Source organism: Urocitellus parryii, chromosome 4 (assembly GCF_045843805.1).
Source record: "Urocitellus parryii isolate mUroPar1 chromosome 4, mUroPar1.hap1, whole genome shotgun sequence".
NCBI classification, from domain to species: Eukaryota; Metazoa; Chordata; class Mammalia; order Rodentia; family Sciuridae; genus Urocitellus; species Urocitellus parryii.
In genome coordinates, this window is record NC_135534.1 from 175,801,767 (window position 1) to 175,826,101 (window position 24,335).

The window sequence follows — 24,335 nt, forward strand, 5'->3', positions numbered from 1 at the left end:
TGATGGAAGAGCTCAGGGTGACTTCCCTGTTTCCTGCTGGTGTGCTGGGCCCATGGTAGGTCAGTGATGGAACTAAAGAACATAAGAGAAACAAGTTTAGGGGAAATTTGATGAGTTCATACGTGAGTAGAGTGACTTCGAATGCCTACAGGATGTTCAGGAGGGGGAAATTCAGGAAAAAAAGGCAGAATTTCTGGAGGGAAAAGTTGGGACTATGAGTCATGAGGACAGTTGAATTGGTAGGAATCATGTAGTCAGTCCAGCGAGAGAGGGTGGAATGGGAAAACAGGGTTGGGGACACATCTTAAAGGGGTGGCCCAAGGAAAAGAAATGCAGTCAGAGAGAAGGAACTCCAAGATACACAGGAGGCTAGAGTAAGAAAATCACAAAAGCCAAATAGACAGAGCTTTAATAAATGAGCATCAAGAAATGAGGAGCTCATTTAGCAACTCTGGAGAGGCTGAGGCAGGAAGATCACAAATTTGAGGCCAGCCTCAGCAACTGAGTGAGGACCTAATCAACTTTGTGAGAGCCTGTCTTAAAATAAAAATGGCTGAGAATGTAGCTCAGGGCTCTTGGGTTCAATCCCCAGTACTGACAGGGAAAAATAAAAGAAAAAGCAATGAGCAGTGTCATATACCTCAGAGAAGTCCTGCAAGACAAAGACTAGAAACTGTTCATTAGACTTGCCCCTGGTGACCTTTGGTAGGGGCTGGTCTTGGTGGTTACAGATGCCCTGATCTCACTGCACCTATGTATATGAGGAAGGGAGAATGGGAGTTGAGTGTGTATGCAGGAATTAGTTGTATTCAATTTAGAGGGAGACTTATTTAAAGCTAAACAAAATTGCATTTGAGAATCAACTTTAAAAAGGAAAGTTAAACATTCAAAAAATCATTTATACTTTCGGAAGCCCCACTCTTTAGGAAATAAACACAACAGTGCTTGGGAAGGAACAAGTCTCTGAGTTGAGTGATCCTGCCCTGTTCTGCTCCAAAGATCTGTATTGTGTACTTTCTGTGAATGAAAGAAACAGAGCCCATTTTAGTTTATAACCAAACTGATCCTGACTTGTGCATTAAAGGGCTTGTATTTGGCACTTGGTTTTGTACAACAGTGCCCCCTGGTGTAGATTTTATGCATAAACACCTTGAGCACAGGGGCATTACTATAGAAATACTGTGGCTTGGAAATTTTAACTTAAAAAAGCAAGTTCAGAATGTGTTTTGGGATGGGGGAAATGTCTGATTTGGGGATACTGTTTAGGTTTTAAAATGTAATGCAGCATTATTGGCAGTGGTATTATTTGTTATGGCTCGCTTATCTATTTCCTTATTTGTTGGGGAAGGTATTAGGAGCACTGAGCTGTATGTATCTCCTAGACAATTTATTTTGAGATGGCCTAAGTTGCCAAATCTGGCGTCCTTCTGCCTCAGTCTCTCGAGTAGCTGAACATCTATTTATTTATTTTTAAATTTTTTTAACTTGTTTATAGACCTTTATTTATTTATTTATATGTGGTGCTGAGAATCAAACCCAGTGCCTCACACATGCCAGGCAAGTGCGCTACTGCTGAGCCACAGCCACAGCCCTGAACATTTATTTTTTAAATAAAGTTCACAAAAATTTATACTGAAAATGGAACAAATCCTAAGTATAGTGAATCTCTCCAAATTTAACTGCTTGTGTAATCAAGCACATAGATCAACAAACAGAAAACTACCAACAAACAATCTAGATGCTGTCCTCTGCTCTCTGTTCCTTGTGGTCAATACGAACCCTGTCAAGGATAACCACTACTGTGTCTTCTCATGTTACAAATCAATTTCTCTTGTTTTTGAACTTTTTTTTTTTTTTTTTTTTTTTTTTTTTTGCAGTACCAGGGATTAAACCCAGGGTGCTCTACCACTGAGCTACATCCCTAGCCCTTTTTATTTTTGAGACAGTCTCAGTGAGTTGCTGAGGCTGACCTCAAACTTGTAATCCTCTCCTTTAGCTTCCTGAGTCACTGGAACTACAGGCATGATTCACTGTACCCATTGTCATTTCTTCCACTTGACATGTTTTCTAGGTTCTACAATTTTGATTCAACAAAGAATCCTTCCATCTATGGATCAGATTTTATACTTGGGACATAGGAACAAGCAGGCTTAGGACATAGGACATAGGAACATTGCAGGCTTGTTCCTATTTATTTATTCCCTTTTCAAAAACATTGCTATTGACTCACTTAGCATGTGAGGCAGGGATGTAGGTTATGTTGTCTACAAGCCAACCATATTGCTTGCACTGACTACACAAATCAGGATTTAATTTGCACTGTCAGAATCTATCTTGGCATATGTTTGGAGAACTCTTTTTCAGAAGACAATAACTAAGAAGGGATAATATAAAAATTATAAAAAAACTCTTACCAAGACAAAAAATTACCGAGACAATGGAAGAGGGAAGTTGCTACATGGAGACCTTTAAGTTTACAACTAAGGAGAGGCTGTGGGAAGGGATTCCAAAACTGATGAAGGCTAAGGAGGCAGCACATGGACATGTTTTCTGTGTACACTGCTGGTGAAAGACTGCTAGGTGTGAGGCTGTGGGTTATTAATCAGCCATCATATCTTCTGTGTTTCCATGTGTAGACTAAGAACCAGAGGTCTAAAGGAAATGTGGGTACTTCCTTCCCAATAATTCACTTCCTTTCCAGCATTCCTGGTGTTTTTGTCAGCTTTTTTCACCCTGTGACCAAAAGAACAAAAACTGTTCTTGTCAGAAGAATTAGAAGAGGAAAAGTTTATTTGGGGGCTTATGGTTCCAGAGGCCTCAGTCATCTGGCTCCATTGCTCTGGACCAAGGTGTGACAGAACATCATGGCAGAAGAGTGTGGTGGAGGAAAGTAGCTCAGAAAATGGCCACCAGGAAGGGGAGAGACAGGGAGACAGAAAAAAATATTTAATCTCCAGGGACAAAATATGTGCTCAAAGGCACATTTCCAGGAACCTACCTCTTCCAGCCCACACACCCTACCTGCCTGCAGTCACCCCACCCAATTAATTCCTATCAGGGGATTAATGTGCTAATTAGATTAAGACTCTTGGGGCTGGGGATGTGGCTCAAGCGGTAGCGCGCTTGCCTGGCATGCATGCGACCCGGGTTCGATCCTCAGCACCACATACCAACAAAGATGTTGTGTCCGCTGAGAACTAAAAAAAAAAAAAAAAAAATATTAAAAAAAAAGATTAAGACTCTTATAGCCCAATCATTTCATGACTAAACATTGTTATCTGACTCATGAACTTTTGGGGATGACTGTAACAGCTGGCTGTTATTGTATTGTTTTTTCCCCCTTCTTTTAGACATTTTGGGAGGTAGACAGCCATATGCGCAAAATTAAAGGCATGTGTACTGTAGAGCAATCTCAATAGGAATCCACTCCATCAGCTCAAAGAGGGTTGAAATTTTCCTACCTGCAATTCTTCAGAATGCCAAACTTTGATTGCTAAATTAACATTATTATTATTGTGGTTCTAGGGATTGAATCTAGAGAAGCTTCATCCCTACCCCTTTTAATTTTTTAAAAATTTACAGACAGGGTCTTGCTAAATTGCCCAGTCTGGCCCTGAACTTGTGATTCTCCTACCTTAGCGTCCAGAGTAGCCGGGACCCCATCCACCAAATTATTTTAAAAAGCTGTGAATGTCAAAGGTGTTAAGCAAAGCATATATAACTTTTGGAATCTACTGACAAACATTATTAACACTCTTTGAATTTTTTTTTTAAAGAGTGAGAGAGAGAGAGGGAGAGAATTTTTAATATTTATTTTTTAGTTATCGGCGGACACAACATCTTTGTATGTGGTGCTGAGGATCGAACCCGGGCCGCACGCATGCCAGGTGAGCTCGCTACCACTTGAGCCACATCCCCAGCCCTCTTTGAATTTTATCTAGAGAAGCAATCTTTTCTTTTTCTTTTTTGGTATTGGAGATTGAACCTAGAGATACTTAACCTCTGAGCCACATCACCAGCCCTTTTTCATTAGAGATGGGTCTCATTGAGTTGCTTAGTGCCTCACTAAGTTGCTGAGGCTAGCTTTGAACTTGTGATCCTTCTGCCTCAGGCTCCTGAACCGCTGGGATTACAGGGGTGTGCCATGGTGCCCAATTTGAGTCTGCTTTTTAAGTATATATCATGACAACAAATTATACTCAGTTATATGAAGTAAAATGATTTTTAGTCATACTGTAGTTTAAGACATGTAATGATAAAATTAAGAAATCTTGGGGTGGATATAGCTCAGTTGGTAGAGTGCTTGCCTTGCATGCACAAGGCCCTAGGTTCAATCCCCAGCACCACAAAAATAAACAAGCAAGCAAGCAAGCAAACCCGGATTATCTCTGGTTATATATCAAAATGTTTTCTGTTAGATTGAATAAAATAAAATTAAAAACAATTTCAACTGTTTTTACTTTTGTGCCTGTGATACTGGTAATTGAACCGAAGACCAATACATACTTGACAAGCATTCTACCACTGAACTTTTTTTTTTTTTGGTACCAGGGATTAAACCCATGGTTGCTTAACCACTGAGCCACATCCTTGCTAAATTGCTGAGGCTGGCTTTGAATTCATGATCCTTTTGCCTTAGCCTCCTGAGCCACTGGGATTACAGGCATGTGCTACTATACCCAGCTACTGAACACTTTTTTTTGAGGCAGGGTCTCATTAAATTACCTAGGCTGGCCTCAAATTTGTAATCCTCACTATGCATGATGTTGTATGTCTGTAATCCCAGTGATTACAGAGGCCTAGACAGGAGGAACACTTGGCAAGAAAGACCCTGTCTCAAAATAAAAACAAAAAGGGCAGGAAATGTAGAATTGTAGCTCTGTGTTCTCTGGAAGACTGCCTCTGGGTTCAATTCCAACGTGTTAAAAAAAACTTTTTTTGATCCTCTTCAGCCTCCCAAGTGTTGGGATTACAGAAATATGCCACCCTGTCTAGCTTCTGTTTGCTTTTAAACCCATATTGTCCCATTGTTTCAGATGTATAACACTTTTAAAAACTTATAGTACATAATTATATATCATTAATTATATATCAATATCAATAATTATTAACCAGAACTATGTAATAGTAACACAACATATGGGCTCTGAATTATTATTTCCAACCTATTTTAACACGCCTATGTAAATTTCATTGAAATATGGCAGAACTGAAAACTTGGTACACAATGGATTAATGTGGCTAAAAACTTTTAGATTAATGTGGCTAGTCAGGTCATCAGACATCATTATCTATCCGATTCGTTAGTCTGAAGTGCACAAGAAAACTGAAATGCGTCTTGAATGTGGCTTGATCACATTCAAAAGAATTTTATCCCTTAGTACTCTTCTGCCTCATCTTGGGCCCAGAGCAAGGGAGTTGGCTGACCATGGACTGAATCTGAAACCATGAACCAAAATAAAACTTTCCTCCTCCAAGTTGTTCATGTCAGGTGTTTTGGTCAGTGACAAAAATCTGACTAAAATAGTGACAATATGTATGTGCTTTTTGTTATCTTCTTTTGAGAAATATCTTTTGCCTGTTTTCTAACTGGGCAATCTGTGGTTGGTTGGTTTGTTGGTGCTGGAAATTGAATCCAAGGGCACTTAACCACTTAGTCATATCCCTAACCACTACTTATTGTTATTTTTGGCACTAGAGATTAAACCCTGGAGTACTTAACTGAGCCATATCCCCATCCCACATATTTTTTGAACTCTTTTGTAGTTATAACATCAAATTTTGGAAATAAACTCAATCTTACAAAGTTGCAAGAATGTAAATAACAGAAAATGCTTATAAGCTGTTTGCTCAGAATCACCTACCTCTACTGATTTTTCACTCCATTTGCTTTATCATTTTTGTGTTCTCTCTCCACATACACATAACTTTTTTCTGAGCTTTTGGAAAGTAAGTTGTATGTATCCAGGCCTTTTACCCTTAATACTTCAGTAATGTATTTCCTAAGAATATTCTTTTGCAGAACTACAGTAAGATTAATACTTTGGATCACACTGATGGTCTATTACAATTGTCTGTTGGGACTCAATAATGTCCTTTATAGTTTTTTACACTGCCGGTACAAAATTCAATCTAGGAGTTCTGCATTAGAATTTGTCTTTGAACTTGCTCCATTATTTAGAACTGACAGCAGTTTTGATGTGTGCCTTGTCTTCAACACAACATCAGTATCAGTTCAGCAGTCTTTAGACCACGATAATGCTTTTATCCATGTACTCAAGAAAGGTCCCCCTTTTCCATCTTATTCTAAACCTTTTAGACAGATAGGTTGTTAGATTTATTTATGTCGGGTCTTTTTGAGATTTGGGGATACCAAAGAAATGGATGTCTGTCACAGTTCCCATTCAGTTAGTCTGGCCACCAAATATAAACTGAGGTTCTATTCAGTGGATCAGAAACAAATGGTACACTGACCCACTTGAGCCATTATGTGTTCACTATTGCACAATACCCTAAGCCTGCAAGAATGCAAAAGACCCTTTTTGGGATTAATACCTAGGATCATAAATGTAAAACAATATTATAAAAAAATTATCCCTTAGTATAAACAGTGGTTTGTGATCTATTTAATAATTGTAGCCAAAAATGCTTAGCAGCATATATGGAATGCTTGTGGCTTAATATTATCAAAATCTACTTTTAGAGCAAAATTTAAAGACTTGTAAAAGGGAGAAATGAGTTGGCAAGAATGAAATCATGATGTCCATAGTTAATGTTATTTTTTCATACCAGGGTGCACTGAGCTACATCCCCAGACCTTTTGAAACAGGGTCTTAACAGGTTGCTTAGGCTAGCCTTGAACATCTGCTCTTTCTGCCTCAGCTTTCTGAGTAGCTGAGTTTAGAGACTTAGGCCTATTTTAAAGGCTTCTAATTTTTTGTCCCCAAATATGTGCTGAGAGTTGGTGGTTTTCTAGGGCAGTTCTTTTCCAGGACTGTCATTATCACGACAGAAGGAGACTGTTGGCTTTTAAATGTTCTCACAAGAAGAGGTCATAATAATCTATGTTTTCAAGTCATATGGCCCTCCCCTCCCTTATTCAGAGAGTGTAGTAAACGCCTTTGCCATAAGAGAACACAAGTTTAGCATTTCAGACACTCAAAACCTGACACAAATACTCTTCCCAAGTATGTTGCAAAAATAAGGAGGAAAAAAAAAAAATCAAGCAAAGGCTCTTCCCTTATGTTGACAGTAACTGAGTAACTGTAGCTAATGTGGACACAGCTGCTCAATTACCTATTGTAATCTTTTCACTTGCACCTTATGGTTACCTATTTCTATAGTTCAATATGCACAGAGCATACCTGTGGCTACACTTTCTGCTATCTTCTTAGCTTTTTAAAGGACATAAATATTTACCATACATTATAATACAAGATATTTTTTGTGTTTCTAAGAGTTTACACCAATGTGATTCTGCAACCTGTACAATCAGAAAAATGAGAAATCATACCCCATTTGATTCAAATGTATGAATTGTCAACATTGTACTGCCATGTGTAACTAATATAATAATAAAAAAAAGAGTTTACACCAATTCTGAAACACCTGGAATACTGTTTAAAAATTAAATCTGGCAGCTAGTAGCTCAACCCACTTCTATCTGCTGGAATCCCATCTATTACCCACTCTCTCTGCATACCCAACTTTCCCCTCCCCTTTCAGAGTAACAAGAAACAACAAATGTTTTAAGTGTACATCATACATTTATTACCAACAACCCTCTCAACTCCAAAATTGGGCACAGGGATTAAAAATAAAAATTCATTGCACTACTTAGTAAAGCATTACTAGTAACTTTCATAAAAAATGTACAAACTTTGTTAAAAATTTATCAAGCCTTCAAATGATTTGGTTACAGATATTTATAATACGTACATTTAAAACTATAATGTTAACTGATACAATGGAATATGATTTGAGGAAATGACTCAGCAAATGATTCCAACAGACACCCCTGTAGCTTTCATAATCTGAAACAATAGCAAAATGAGGTAACCAACAGGGGGAAAATAGCTTTCTAATGAAGGCCTAAAGATATCTGTGAAAAATATACTCACAAGTGAGTTGGTAGATCTCATTCAAAATTATTACAAGAGGCCCAAACTTAAGAATCTTAAATCACATTTCAGAGAGTATATAAAATCTAAATATACTTTCACATTTTCCAGATTTTGGTTAAAAAAATTTTTTTTTCCCCAGGACAAAAAAATCCTTAATATGAGATCTTGATCCATGGAGGCCTTGAATTTTTTTTTTTGGGGGGGGTGGGGATTAAAAACAATACCAAACATGACAATTCATACCAAAAAAACAAATAAACCAAAACCCACACAAAAAAAAAAAAAAAAAAAACAAACCCACAGCTGAGTTAAGATGGTAAAGCCAATGTTGTTTTAGGAGGAAAGAGGATAAAGGCAACAAACCAACATCTGCCTGCAATCTGGCACATCACCAGTGGTAACAGCTGGGCAAGAAATCAACTGTTCTTTCTCATATGCTAGACACAGAGTTGCTCACTGTGGCTAGTCTGAGCTGGTCAGAACACACACACGTGTGCTCCTAATATGCACTAACCACTTGGTAAGCAAGTCTGGACACATCTCTAAGAGCTCCATGCAAAGACAAGGCATTCCCCAAGAGATCAGCCACAACAGTGCAACAATTAAATTCAGACCCTGCTGCCTCCTAAATTGCCAACTGCCTCTCAAAAATTTACTAGAAAAGGGACATTACAACAGGAATTTATAGTCAGAGGAAGGGGAGAAAAAGCTACTTCTCCTGAAGTCATTAGTATAATGTGCCTTGTTAATTAGGTATCTCTATATAAATTAGAAAAAGTGCTTTAACTTGCATGCTTCAGTAAAATGAATACTGAGTGTAGTAGTGTTATGTTAGATCTGTACAGATATAAATTTTTGTAGCTATATAAAAGAAGTCTATAAGATGGGTTTTTGCCATTTTAAACATGATTTTTTTAATTAAAAAAAATAAAGATAAAACTATACGTGATTTGTATGTAGCTGATTATTATATGCCAATAATTTTGGTCTTTAACATACTTTTTACTCTTCAGGAACAGGAAGGGAATTATCCTAATGATTTAACAGTAACATGTGCATTTTACCACTGTTGAGATGTATTTCTGATGCACTGACAAATCTAGGGGCAAAGTATGCAAAATCCTATTTGTATGACTAGATAGAGGCAACAGTGTCTGGAAGAGGACAAAATTGTGCTTCTGTGTGAATTGACTTTACAGAACTCTAGGCTGTGATGAGCTTATAGATTTCAAGGGAGGGCAAGCAGCATGGCAGTAACAAGTAATTAACACTGTCTGAGTACAAAACTGACTCAGAGCCAACTGAGAGCTGAGTGAGGCTGGCAACAAGTTCTCACAGTCCCGACTAGAATAATGCAGCATGTGCTACTGCAAACAAAGCAATGACATCAACTGCAGGAGGAGGCAGACAATGCTGAATACACTAAAAGAATGAGAAAGGAATCTAAATGTTGCTGGGAAAATGACTTTAAACAATCTGAATTTCGCTCAATGAACCTATTAAAAAAATACAGCTATGTATTATTTCAGATCAACTCAATGAGGGTCAATTCCTGTTTGACAGCATTATTTTATACAAAAATCAAATCTTCATTTATACTGCAAGTATTCTGGACATCTGTTGTATTAAGCTTTTTCTTATTCAAACAAAAATTAAAAGAGTGGCAAGATATCAAAGCAAATCAGGTCTAAGGAACACAAGCTGTCAAAGCACTTGATCCATCCTGAAACAAGGGCTTCAAAAAGAAGCACATTTACTGAGGAAAGAACTAAGACAACTTTCAGAATTGGAGCTTGGCAAGTGAATTAATATGAACAGAAAAACAGTTTTCTTGAAATAATTTAGTTGCCTATGGGAGCCTGAACAAAGTTTTACACATCGGAAATCAAGCTGTATTAACAGATTTTGTTCTGGTGGAAGTCAAAGAGGCAAGACTTCATGGGACCAGTGGTATTCTTAAAAATATATTACTCATATATCTTCAGAAAGGACTATAAATCTAAACACACACACACACACACCCACACACACACACCTATACAAAGAAAAAATTTAAAAAATCATCACAGGTACTTTCTGTAAGAAGCTTACTGAAATTGTAAAAGAAAAAAGTTATCAACATTCAAATCATTGATTGAAATGCTAATATTGCTAACAGATGATGTATGATATTGCACCTTCTTTTTGGAAACAGCAAGTTGGAGATTTAAAAATTTCTTTTCCACAACAGAATCAAAACTCAGGTTCATGGAGTGAGAATCTGTTACACTTTTTTTCTTAAGTGACCCACTTAGGACCACCAATGAAGAGAAGGTGACAGCTGCCTGAAGCAAAGGAAGAAGGCTTTTCTCATTCCATTCATTAGGAGGAAGGGATGGAGTATTCAATGCTTATAATTGATGCACCCTTAGCAACCAGTGTGCAACAGCAAACACAAGGGGAGAAACCAGTGTACAGTACTAGTGCTGTTTAAATAACACACCAGATTATACATTGCAGCATAATTAAAACTACACACACATTCTTGGTACATGCTGGTATATAGGATCTCATACACACGTTAGCTACCATGCCCTCTCACAAGTAGTTGCACACTCTCTCACACACACAGATAAAACATTTATCAACAGTCATACGCTGCATTCATTTCCACTCACAGTTTCTGAAGGCTCTATATAAGGTAGATTGCTATATCATCTGGAGCTACCACTTTTTATAAAAGCACATGCTAAAAGATCACGTCCACTGTAATCTTGCAGCAACACTCGGAATGATCACACAAAAAACCAGGGAATGTTAGTGCACACACAAAATTAAGCTAAAGAAAAATTCTTTGGAGTTCCAATCACACGGTTAGTATAACAATCCCATAATTGTGAAGACTAATTGTAAGCTTTTATAGTTGATTAAGTCACACAGTGCAAAGAAAGGTCCATTGACCCTTTTGGTAAAGGGAGGGCTGGAAGCCACACAGATTAAGTTCAATGGATAGTCCGTATATACATGTGATGAGGAACACCCAAACTAAATTTGTGCTCTTAGGTTGGTCATTCTGAATCCCGATGCACTTCTGAAGCATCAGCTCGGCAAATTGGGCAAGTACGATTTGCCTAAAATACAAAAGAGAAACTTGTTTGCATTGTGATTCATACAATGAAATTTATTAAAAACAAATAATACTATTTTTACTTTCAACACAAGTTTTAGACACTTTGTTCTTTTAAAGAGGCACAAAGTAATCATGTGCCTTAAAACAAAAAAGAAAGAAAACAAACAAAGAGTTGATTATCCCATGGATGATCTTTTTTTTTTTTTTTTTTGGTAGCACTGGGGCTTAAATCCTGGGGGACTGAGCTCCATCCCCAGCTCACCCTTATCCCCTTTTTAATTTTGAGACAGAGTCTCGCTAAGTTGCCCAGGCTGGCCTTGAACTTGCCGTCCTTCTGCCTCAGCTTCTTGCCATAAATGATTTTTTAATATGTCTGTTTAAATACATAAACAAAATTATCCAGCACCAGTTTAGATATATTTAATAACTAACTTAAAAGTAAAGGGAGCTCTAGTGAGGCACCCTTCTAAACTAAGAGGAAACTGTGGCCTAACAAGTTCAGGTCTTATCCTTATATACTATCAGAAGATCAGGACAAGCTGATTATCAAGGGCAGATAGCCAGTTTTTAGGTTTTGTATAATCACTCCCATGTTGATCACCATAGCAACCCCATCCTCCCTGTGCTGGGAATGGAACCCAGGGCCTCATTCATGTTCTACCACCGAGTTATATCCCCGAACCCCTGAGTTTCACTGGCCTTTTCTCTTCATCTGAAGAGAGAATACTCTCAAAGTTGTATTTCAATTTTATTTCCTATACCCATCCTCCACTAAACCACAGACTTATCTAATGAACCTATAATCACTAAAACAGAAAATTTAGTGTTATTTCCTTTTAGATACTGTCATTTTACCTTAAGCCATTTGTCAACACACTTGGCATGGAACTCGTGGTTACAGGGTAAGACTCTAAGTAGCTGCCTTGACTCAAAATCACACATGCATACTACACACCTAAAAGAAGCAAAGAGATCAATTAAACATAAAATTGGGTGGTTTTCTATTTTGAAATGACTTCTGAAGTCTACAAAAGCCACTTAATCAGTTTCAGTTTTTTATCACTGAAATTTGTAGACAAAATAATCTATCAACCTGAAAAACAATGATGTTAAGGCATTTAGTAAGAGTGCTCTGTTTTACTGATAACTGATCAGAAAATCTCTGGCTAACATCCAAATCAAGTTTTAAAACCAAAAATACTCTTTACACATGAAAAAATGAAGGTAGATGTCCCTTTAACCTCACACCATATATAAAAATTAACTTAGGAGGCTAGACAAGAAGATTCCAAGTTCAAAGCCAGATTTAGCAATTTAGCAATGTCTTAAGTAAGATACTTGTCTCAAAATAAAAAAATAAAAAGGGCTGGTGCTGAGCATGGTGGCACACACCTGTAATCCCAGCATCTCAGGGTGCTAAGGTAGGAGGGCTGCAAGATCAAAGCCAGCCTCAACAACTCAGTGAGGCCCTAAGCAACCTAGTGAGACCCTGTCTCAAAATAAAAACAAAAAAAAGGCAAGTGGGTGCTGGGGATGTGGTTCAGTGGTTAAGCACCTCCAGGTTTAATTCCTAGTACCAAACACACACACACACACACACACACACACACACACACACACACTCCAAAACAAAACAAAACAAAACAAAACAAAAAAAAAGGAAATTTAAAAACTGCTCAACAGTAACAGGCACCAGGGAAAGGAAAATTAAAATCTCAGTGTGATACAATTTCAAAGTCACTAGGACACTATAATAAAAACAGACAATAACAAATGCTGGCAAAAATGCAGTGAAATTGAAACCTTTTTATACAGTGTTGGTAGAAATAGAAAATGGTGTAACCAACTTTGCAAAAACTGGCAGTTCTCAAAAAGTCAAACACAGTTACAATATGACACCCAACAATTCATTTCCAGGTATATATCCAAAATTAAAACATTATATTCACAGAAAAACCTGTACATATATGTTCAAAGTAGCATTACTCCTAAGAGCCCAAAGTGGAAACAACACAAATGTACATCAACTGAAGAAAAGGATAAACATGTAGTGATCCACAAATGGAATATTATTTGGCCACAAAAAGGAGTGACTTACTGATATAAGCTACAACACAAAGGTACTTTGAAAAAGTTATGCTAAGTTAAAGAAGCCAGATACAAAAAGACCACATATTATATAATCTCATTTATGTGAAAGCTATGGAGACAAAGGGCTAGGGGGTGTGTCAAGGTGGAGAAGGCTGGGGAGATAAGGGGAGTGGCTACAAGTGGGTGAAGGATTTCTTTTGGGGGTGATAAAAAGGGTGTAAATTTGTGGTGATAGATGTACAATTCTATTAATACAATAAAATTCATTGAATTGTATATTTTAAAAATGGGTGAACTTTGCACTTCATGTTCTACATTAACACCTTTAAATATAGCAGTCAGTATCTAGTATGCCTAAGAAATTAATTATTTATCTATGTATTGATCTATTTATTTGACAGTATTCTAGTCTAGCCCAGGGCCTCACATATGCTAGTTAAGTGCTCTATCACTGAGGCTTAAATCCCCATCCCGTTTTAAAATTTTACTTTCAGACAGGGTCTAAACAATTTGCCCAAGGCTGGCTTTGAACTTGTGAACCTCCTGCCTCAGCCTCCTGAGTAGCTTGGGTTACAGGTGTGTGTGCACCACAAACCCAGGAAGAAATTTAACAGTTTCACTGAATTTAAATAGCTCCACAATCAGTGGCTACCTTACTGGTCAGCATAGACCCAGAGTATGAAAAAGAGATAACTTATCTTTATATCAAGTTCTGAGTCTCAACCTTTTATTTCATGAAATTTTCCTTTAAATTAAACAAAAAAATTAACACATATATTAGAAAAAAATATACTTACAAAGTCTGTTCTGACTGGTGATTGTTAGGATTAAACCGATAAGAAGGAAGTTGTTCAATATCTGCTTTAGTCAGTCCTCGAGGTTTAGCCTCTCCCAGTCGCTCTGCCAAGTTTAAGAGGGCCTGTAGAGAAAAGACTATTTTCACCTTTCTTTAAATGTCCTAGTCCATTAATTTTAAAGATTTTATTTTACACAGAAGAATTTAAATACATACAAAAGTTAAAACAAACAAACAAAAACAAATAGTGCAATGAATAGGGTATACCCACTACCCAGACTCAATAATTCATGGCTAATTTTATTTCATCTATCACTATCTACCCTAAACTCCAAATTATTTTGAAGAAAACTAAAAGATGGTATTATTTCACTGGTAAGATAGTTCTATGTGTATTAAGTTTAACAACTTAACACTTCTGCATTTTAGGCTGGATTTCTTTGCTGTGGAGGCTATTGCTAATAGAATGTTCAGCAATAACCTTGGCATTAAATGCATTTTCCAGTTTCAACAACCAAAAGTGTCTCCAGACATTGTCAAACATCCCCTGAGGAATAAAATTATGCCCAGGTTGAGAACCACTGCTTTAAAAACATCTTCCCCCCTCCATGTGAGTATTTTTAAAAATTTTAGAATGCAACACACTACCATCATAATAAGACTTTCACTCACAAACTTGTACCAGGAAGCATATAATCTTTAAAATGCATTGTTTTTCATGAGTAATTTAAGTTTGGTATTATTATTTGATCCTAGAGTCAAAGATGACACAAAGATTCTTCAGTTTGGGGGCATACAGTAACATCAAATTGACTGCCTCGTCAGGCAAAGAAATTCAAAAGCAGTTTTTTTTCTTTTGCTAATTCTTTTGCAGCAAGATTCATCTTCTCATGAGAGAAATAATTAATAAGGAAACTTTCAACAAACTTCCAGGTCTTATTCTTGATGACCACAGGGAATGAGCAGAGCAGATTATGGTAACACCATAGTTAATGCCATTATGGATAACACCCATAGACACAGACTCCCTTTAGGTTCCAAACCAGAAGTTTCTGATGTGGTTAGAGATGGCTTCTGCAGCAGACATTACACTGGATGACTTTTTAGCCTTGATGCAGAAGCACCATGGTCATGATGAATTCTCCCTTGAGCCAGCTTCATAAACAACAACTACCTTTCCTTACAATTTCACCTTGGCATGGCTGACATCTGGACAATGAACTGAGGATCAGTTTCTTCAGATAATGACATTCTTCACAATCAGTAGTCACATGAAGTTGTAGAGCAATATGAGATTTAGTTTGGTTGTGATCCAGAATCAAATCTCCTTGGGGATGGAAGGAGTCAACTTTTGATAGAGTTGATATGATCTTAACAGCTCAAGCAGTTGGTATTGCCTGGGTTTTCTAGAATGATAACCTTAACTGATTTCTTGTCCTATTTCTCAGAGGCAGCACTCTACCTTTTGAATATTTTCACATTTACATTTGGTACATTTTTCATCTCATGCTTTCCCTTCTTGGCCTCTTTGAAGGTAATCTTTTATCTGTTGCAATGACATTTTTCAGGAGAGGAAGGACACAATCTTACAGTTCCAATAGGACACCATTCGGACACCCAGTATGGAATGATATCCAACAACACAAGAATTATAGGTTGGTCTGTACCAAAGTCAGATTCATTTCTAATACTATACAAGTGAATATGCAATATAACCAGTTGCTTCAGTCACAAAGACTGAATACCAGGTAACTGGTATTACACATGTGCCATTGCACTTGGCCCTTAATGACCGGGAACTGCACAGAAAATTTCTGCACCTGCAAAATAAACCTCAGAGAGGGAGGCAGGTCACCTCTACCATGGAATCAATTCCTAAAAAACACTCGTCAAAAAAACATAACCACAATGATATCACTATACCATAAAAATTAATACTAATTCTTCAACATCAAATACCAAATTAATGTTCAAATGCCATGTCTGTTTTGATTATTTTTAAGACAAATGGTCTATCTGAATAAGGAGCCCAATAAATCAATATTACCATGGTTTAATATGTCCCAAGTCTCTTTTTCATCCTTAAATTTATTGAAGAAAACAGATCAATGATCTGCAGAAATTCCCAGTATAATTTTGCTGACTAAATCTCCCTACTTCTGACCTGTGTGGTTTTAATACATCCATGTCTCCTTTATTTCCTATAAGTTGGTGTATCTAATTTTTTTTATAAGGTCTATTATGTCTAGCCATTATGTGAGCAGACACCGATGGAACACTGTCAAGATTCATTAATTCACAAAGGATGGCAAAATCACAGTACTCTAACATAATCATTTTTTTTTTTTTTTTTTTTTTTGCTGTACTGGGGATTGGATCCAGGGGTGCTCTACCACTGAGCAACACACTTTTTATTTTTTGAGATAAGTTCTTGCACGATCCTTCTGCCTCAGCCTCCCAGGTAACTGGTATTACACATGTGCCATTGCACTTGGCCCTTAATGAGCAACTGCTTCATACCAAACTGTACGTAGTAGTATTATTTATAAAGAAAAGGGAGGATAAATGAATCCAATAAGTTTCTTTCTTGAAGCACCACTATGAACTCATGTATTTGATGTGTTTTAATACAGTGCAGTTACTAATTGTTTCTGCACCAGTTATTTCCTTTTTCCCAGTGTTTTTTCTTTCTTTTCTATTTTTATGATACTGGGGAACGGACCTAGGGATCCCCTACCACTGAGCTAGATTCCAAGACCTTTCATGTTTTGAGACAGGGTTGTTGCTCAGGCTGGCCTCAAACTTGTGATCTTTTTTTTTTTTGGTACTAGAGATTAAACTTAGGGGTGCTTAACTAATGAGCCACATCCCTAACCCTTTTTTATTTTTATTTTGAGACAGGGCTTTGTGTTGAGAGCCACAGCCAAAGCTGCCCCAGCAAACTTCCAGCTGATTGGCTCATCGCGGCCCCAGCAAATTTCCAGCTGCCAGCTTACAAAATCTTGCCACTGTGGGCGTTCCAAAACAGTTAATAACAGATAATGCCCCTGGTTATACTTCTACCTCTTTTAAACAATTTTGCTCATCATTTGGCATTACTCATATAACAGGAATCCCATACAATCCACAGAGACAAGGCATAGTTGAAAGAGCTCATCAAACTATTAAAATGTACTTATTAAAGCAAAAAGAGGGAATTGGGAAAGGGTATATATTCCCCAAAGATAAACTTAAAATAACCCTTTTTACTCTAAACTTTTTAAATTTGGATTCATCAGGGCTTAGTGCTGCGGAAAGGCATGTGTGTCCAAAAAATGTACATAAGCCCAAGGTACTTTGGAAGGATATTCTAAAAGGACAATGGAAAGGTCCTGACCCAGTAATTATCTGGAGTCGGGGGTCTGTTTGTGTGTTTCCACAGGGAGAACAGCAGCCAATTTGGATTCCAGAGAGACTAACTAAAGCGATTTCTACAGACCAAAAAAGAAGATGATTTGGCTCAAATCCATAACAGCTGATATCCAGAACTCCAGTTTGGCTATCCCTTACATCTGCGACAGTGGTTCTCCCACACCTGGAGGCTAATGAAACCAGGATGTTTTTTTTTTTCAATATCTATTTTATTATTGCCCTTTCCCACATCATAAAGTTCTATTTTGTTTTTTGAGTTCATACAGACCTAGGTTAATGTTTTGCTGATCAGTTCTATTTTTTGACTATGGAGTTTTTAAACATTGCTATGGAGATTTCACCTGTAAAAAGTTATAAGGCCTTTACTAATATGTTATGTGTTGTATGTATTATGTGTGCACACTTGTGTTTTGTGTTGTATGTTTGTATGTGCATATGTCCATATATCATATATGACGAGCGCTCATGAAAAAATGGATCCAAATATTTTTTTTCTTACTCACGTGATTTAAATGGTTTAATTTAAATTGGGTAAACAGCTGTTGAGGATCGTTTTAATATGTGAACAAAAAAGGAGGTTAACAGATCTGTTTGTTTACTTTCACCTTTCACTATATTTAATAATTCTGTTCAGGATAATGTAAATTGTTCAGAAAATTGTTTTCTTTTAGTGCCTGCTGGAATGTTACATAATTTTTTCTTTAGCCATTATTGCCAGAATTCCTATCTTCATCCCAGTGCTGGTGAAGACAAAGATAAAACCAAACTACAGCTTCTGCAATAGCTATCACTGAACTGCTTGCAGAACTTGCATCGACTATGTATCACTTGTATGCATTATGAACTATCTGTTGGTGCAGCGACTTGTGGTAGTGCCGGGGTATTTTTGCTGATGGTGTCATCGGTGGTACAATTTTTCCAAAAGGAGCCATCAATTGGCTTGGTGTATCCTCCTCCCTTCTGCTTGTGATGGTCATTCAGCTAAAATTTGGGGGCCAACAGAGGTGAGGAAAAGAACCTCACCCCCGCCACTGGTACAAAGGCCTATCCACAGGTGTGGCTGTATGCTGGCCCAGTAGTCAATGATGGGTAAGATCCAACTGCAGTGGTACCAACCTAAGACAGGAGGCCTTGAGGTCAGCTCATCCGATGACGGGTAAGAACCATATGTAGTATTGAACAACCTAAGGCAGGCACAGTCCCTAAGCCACATGCTTGTTGTTTAATTAAACAGAGAGGGGGAGATGTTGAAAGCCACAGCCGAAGTGGCCCCAGTAAACTTCCAGCTGACTGGCTCACCACAGTCCCAGCAAACTTCCAACTGCCAGATGATTGGCTCCTCTGCGGTGATGCTCATTGGGCTGTTTCCCTGCCCTTTCAGACCACAGAGCTGCTCATTGGGGGACTCTTTTGGCTCCGCCCATGCGACCCAGCCAATCGGCCTCAAGAGTGGGAGGAGTAGGGGTTGAGAGGCTCCCTGGAAGCCAGTGGTGGCAGGTGGGCTCTGAGGGAATTCCTGAAGAGCTCATGTGATGCGGCGTTGTGTGTTCTAAAACTAAAGTTCGTTTCTGCTTGACAAGTGGCTCGTGAATTGCACCCAGCCAGACTGCGGCAGCTTTGCTAAGTTGCTTAGGGCCTTGCTAAGGTACTGAGGCTGGCTTCTGAACTTGCCATCCTCCTGCCTCAGTCTCCCAAATCACTGGGTTTACAGGTGTGTAAAATGGCACCAGGCATCTCCCAGTTTTTAATGACTAATTAGCTATTTTCTTTATTCTATAATTAGGCTGCCTTATGGCTAAGGGAACAGGTAACAAAGAATTGGAAATGGGCAATGAGAGGAATAGAATTAATTTCCTCAAATTTCAATATCTAACGCTGGTATAGCTCTATGTGTGTTTTAAGACAATAATCACAGCTTTGCTTTTTGACAGCCTTATTTGGAGAACTGGGTCATCTGAATAAATAGCTGCCTTTCACTGCTATACCCAACCCTTCTAAACACTATAATACATTAAGTCTACTGAGGCTGATTACAAAATCAGCATAAAAAATTTAGATCAAATTCATCATAGAGTTGATATGCATCTTAACACCTCTACTGTTATGTACTATAGGATACAGAGTATGTCCTATAGTACATAATTGTATGACAATAAAATATGCTCATTCATTCCTTAGTGGATACAGAGTGATGATCAAGCCCTCCAAAAATTTACATGATGCAACAGGCAAGACAACTGAAGGCAAGACATGATTAGTGCTTAAATCTCAGTAGAACAAAAAGAGAGAGACTCGTTTGGACCCAGGAAATAGATTAGAAATGTGTTCACAGGGCTGGGGTTGTGGCTCAGTAGTTGAGAGCTTGCATAGTTAAGTGTGAGGCCCTGGGTTCATTTATCAGTACCGCATATAAATAAATGTTAAAAAAAAAAAAGAAAAGAAATGATAATCACAAAGATGGCGGTTTTTATGCTATATTTCCAAAACATAGAGAAATGGAGAAAGATCTTAGCTGAAGGATCAAGGGAAGTAAAGGTACCAAGACAAGAACATGTAGGGTAGACTGGGCATGTAGGGACTTGGAGTGGGGGAGCCATTTGGATCCAGCCAGTGAGCCAGGGCTGGGGAGTGTTCAACAGCTACACTATGACATAAAACTAAAAAGGCAAGTAAGGCCTTTTTGATTGGTTGTAAATATGACTTTGAAGAATATCAAAATATTCAACCCCAAAATACAGTTTAGAAAGGAATTTCAAAGTCAAAATAAGATATTTTTCCATTTTTGGTACTGGGGATTGAACTCGGGGGCACTCAATCACGGAGCCACATCCCCAGCCTTCTTTTGTATTTTATTTAGAGACAGGGTTTCACTGAGTTGCTTAGTGCCTCGAAATTGCTGAGGCTGGCTTTGAACTTCTGTCTCAGCCTCCTGAGCCATTGGGATTACAGGCATGTGCCCAGCTAAGTCAAAATAAGATATATTTTTAAAAAAAATTTTTTAAATATTTATTTATTTATTTTAGTTTTTGGTGGACACAACATCTTTGTTTGTATGTGGTGCTGAGGATCGAACCTGGGCCGCACACATGCCAGGCAAGCGTGCTACCGCTTGAGCCACATCCCCAGCCCCAGATATATATTTTTAAATATATATTTTTAGTTGTATATGGACACAATACCTTTATTTGGTTTACTTATTTTTATGTGGTGCTGAGGATCAAACCAAGTGCCTACACATGCAAGGCAAGTGCTCTACTGCTGAGCCCCAACCCAGATATTTTTCTTATATGACAATTGTACCACTACTTTCATATTTATATCAGCTATCTTTTTCAGCAATATGATTTAAGACAGGTTGATTTTAATAAAGATAAGCCACTCATTCTTATTGCTGTAGATATTGCTGTAATGCAAATGGTAGAAATAAAATGAGTAAATTATTAATGCCTCTTTTAATTTCAAGAAATGAAATTTAGATGGTATGGTAGCACATGTTTAGAATCCCAGCAACTTGGGAGGCTGAGGCAGAAAGATTCCAAGTTCAAGGTCACTCAGCAACTCATATGAGATCCTGCCTCAAAGTAAAAAGGGGAGGGGATGTAGCTCTGTGGCAGAGCACTAATAAATAAATGCAAACAAAATAAAATTAAAAAGGGGTTGGGATTGCAGCTCATTGGTAGAGTGCTTCCACAACATGTGCAGGGGGACCCTGTATTCAATCCCAGTACTGCAAAAAAAAAAAAAAAGATAAAAAAAGAAAAAAAACCTAAAGGACAATGCAGTGTGATTATGTAGGAAGAAAGAGAAAAACTATAAAATATAGCACTGGGTTAGATCTCTTATGCATGAAAAGAAAGGGGGGGCAGTTTAAGATCATGACTCCTTCTCCATGCCCACATTCAATGCACCTAAAAACGGTTCCAGCATTCATAAAATGAAAATGACAAAGTGAAGCTGAGATAAGAAGGATGGCTGGCAGTATCAAATTAAGGTCAAAATTACTTCCACTCAACATATTCAAATCTAAATTTGCCTGTTAACCCTCAAACCACATCTGTTATGTTCCTATAGCAAGATCAACATTATTTAAATGTCAACTATTTGACCTACTGGCATTTTGGTGTCTGCCTTCTTCATGGGCTAATACAGTCCTTTTTGTAGAGCATCATCTTTTGCAATTTTTGTACACTTACCCCTGAACACCAGAATTAACCATTCAAGATAAAATCCTACTGATTGAAGTGTTAAAACATCTTCCAAAGCTGTACTTTCTTTTATTTGTATTTGTATTTAAAGTACACAATATGATCATTTGATATATACACAGTGAAATGATTACCACTGTCAAGCAAATTAACCTACCCATCACTTTCCACTTCTTTTTGAGTTTGTTTTTAGTTTTTGAGTACCTAAAATCTATTTTCTTAGCAAGTTTACAATAAACAATACAATATTACTAACCACAGTCCTCATGCTATCTACCTCTAAACCTACCCTTATCAAATGGCAAGTCTATATTTTTACTTCCCTCTTTACCTCCATAACCAACACTCTACTATTTGACATTTTAAGAATCCTCATGTAAAGAAGATCAGTATTTCTTGCCCCCTCTATATTTCACTTGCCACAATATTTTTCAGATTCATGTTGTCAAATATCAGCATTTCCCATTTATGGCCGAATAATATTCCACTCTATTTTACACCACAATTTTTTAAATCCAGTTATCCACTGACTTGCACAAGTTGTTTCCATAGTATTACTATTGTGAATAATGCTGTAATGGACATGATACTTCTACAAGGTGCCAATTTTCTATAGCTACACATACCCAGCAGGAGGATTGATGGGCCATACTGCGGACAGTCCTTTTTTAATTTGTTTTCCCTTATGGCTGTACCAATTTATATTTCCACCAACAATATATACAAGGATTCTCCTTACTCCGCACCCTATCAATAATAACTTTGTTTGATAATAGCCATACCAACAGGTGTGAAGATACATCTCACTGTGATTTTGATTTACACTTCTCTCATAATCAGTGATGTTGAGCACCACTAGTCATTCTTTTGAGAAATACCCATTCAGGTCCATTTTTAATCATGTTATTCAGTTTTGCCTATTGTTGTGAAAGCTACTCATATATTTTGGATATTAACCCCTTATCAAATTGTACAGTTTGTACATATTTTTTCCTACTCCATAGAGTACCTTTCTCAGTTTTCTGATACCACTTCCATCTATTCCTTCATACTGCTAACAGAGTTTTGACTTTTTAAGAGATATGATGCCATAAATACACCAAAAACATTTAGCATGGCACTCAAGGACATATAATTGAGCTTTTCAATCAAATCTCTGTTTTCTCTCTTTCACTTTAGACACAAACTACATACGCTAGTCCTCAAGACTTCCCTGCCTCAATCTTATGAATGAAAAAGTTTACTCATTCTTTAAGATCAGGTTCTCAAACACTTCTACTTCCACAAAATCATTTTGTGGAACTTCCCCTGTTCTCATTTGCATTCTCTCAATAGAACTGTGTGTAACTCTAACAGAGCATCAAAAGTCTACCTACTTGATACAGATTTATGGCACGTGTTCAAATTAGATGTAGAATACTTTTATGACAAATTTGTATCTTGAAATGCAGTGTTTACCTAATGTTTAGATGGTGATTAGAACAATATTTTCAAGACACAACAATCCCCAAATTAATTCACAATTCATTTAATTCACAATTCATCTACTGACCTCATAATTTTCTACTTCTCCATCTTCCACATCCAATTCAAAGCTGAAAGTTGGGCCCACTGCAGGTGGCACTGGAAGCATTGATCTGCAGTGAAAATAACAGTGATATGTTAGTAAATTCAATGACAGGACAGGAAGAACAAAGCCCAGTGCAACCCTTTAAAAATATTAACTTTGCTAGCAACAACAACAAAAAAGATGATAGCAAAACACACCATTTACAACAGTATTAAAAAAACATATATGGGGGCTGAGGTTGTGGCTCAGTGATGGAGTGGTTGCCTAGCACATGCGAGGCCCTGGGTTAGATCCTCAGCACTACATAAAAACAAATAAATAAAGGTATTATGATCATCTACAACTAATAAATAAATATTAAAACATAAATGTAAGGATAAATTTCATAAAACATACAAGACTGTGCAATACCAACTGCATAAATACTATTAGGATAAACAGCAATATATCTTGTCAGTAGACTAGAGGACTCAAAATTAACTGTTAAAATATCAATTTCCCCTCAAATTGATCTGCAAATTCAATATAATCCCAATCAAAACCTAGGAAGATTTTTTTTTCTTTTTAAAGTAGAAAGATATTGTGTCCAGTTACAACTAAAAAATAAATTTAAAATAAATAAATAAAATTCACTATGTCCATATACAACTAAGAAAAAAAATAATATATATATATAAATAATCAGAACAAGGTGAAACAGGAATGCAGTCTTCTGGTGTAACAAGTACATTTCCTACCTTTCTTAAAAGGTAATTATAGACATGTGAATAAGTTCTGGCTAACGGAATATAGGGAGTAATATGTGCTATGCTACATTTAGGAAATATCCTTGGGAAAAGCAGGCATGCAGAGGGACTCTTTTTCATTTTTGCTAGCTGGGAAATGTACATGATGACTAGAATCAGAGGAGCCAGATTAGATCATGTAGTCCCAAGATTATAATAGCAGAACCATTTCTCACAGTCACAAGGATAACAAATCACCCTGAATTTGCCTACTGCTAGACTTCAATATGCAAAAGAGAAAAAAC

The 24,335-nt window shown here is 37.3% G+C and overlaps 1 protein-coding gene and 1 pseudogene across 2 annotated transcripts in view; both read right to left on the reverse strand.

Moving 5' to 3' along the window:
* Positions 1-11,082: 11,082 nt before the first annotated feature.
* Positions 11,083-24,335, reverse strand: part of Rnf38 (ring finger protein 38) — a 122,767-nt gene continuing 109,514 nt past the window's right edge. For both annotated transcript variants that reach the window (XM_077797064.1, XM_026415318.2), the window contains 4 exons: positions 23,288-23,372; positions 14,121-14,242; positions 12,088-12,187; positions 11,083-11,233 (listed from right to left, as the gene is read on the reverse strand). In XM_077797064.1, coding sequence (XP_077653190.1) covers positions 11,171-11,233; positions 12,088-12,187; positions 14,121-14,242; positions 23,288-23,372 — 370 coding nt within the window. In that variant the 3' untranslated portion in view covers positions 11,083-11,170. The remainder of the gene's footprint in view (positions 11,234-12,087; positions 12,188-14,120; positions 14,243-23,287; positions 23,373-24,335) is intronic.
* On the reverse strand, positions 14,941-16,306 carry LOC113175716 (malate dehydrogenase, cytoplasmic pseudogene; annotated as a pseudogene).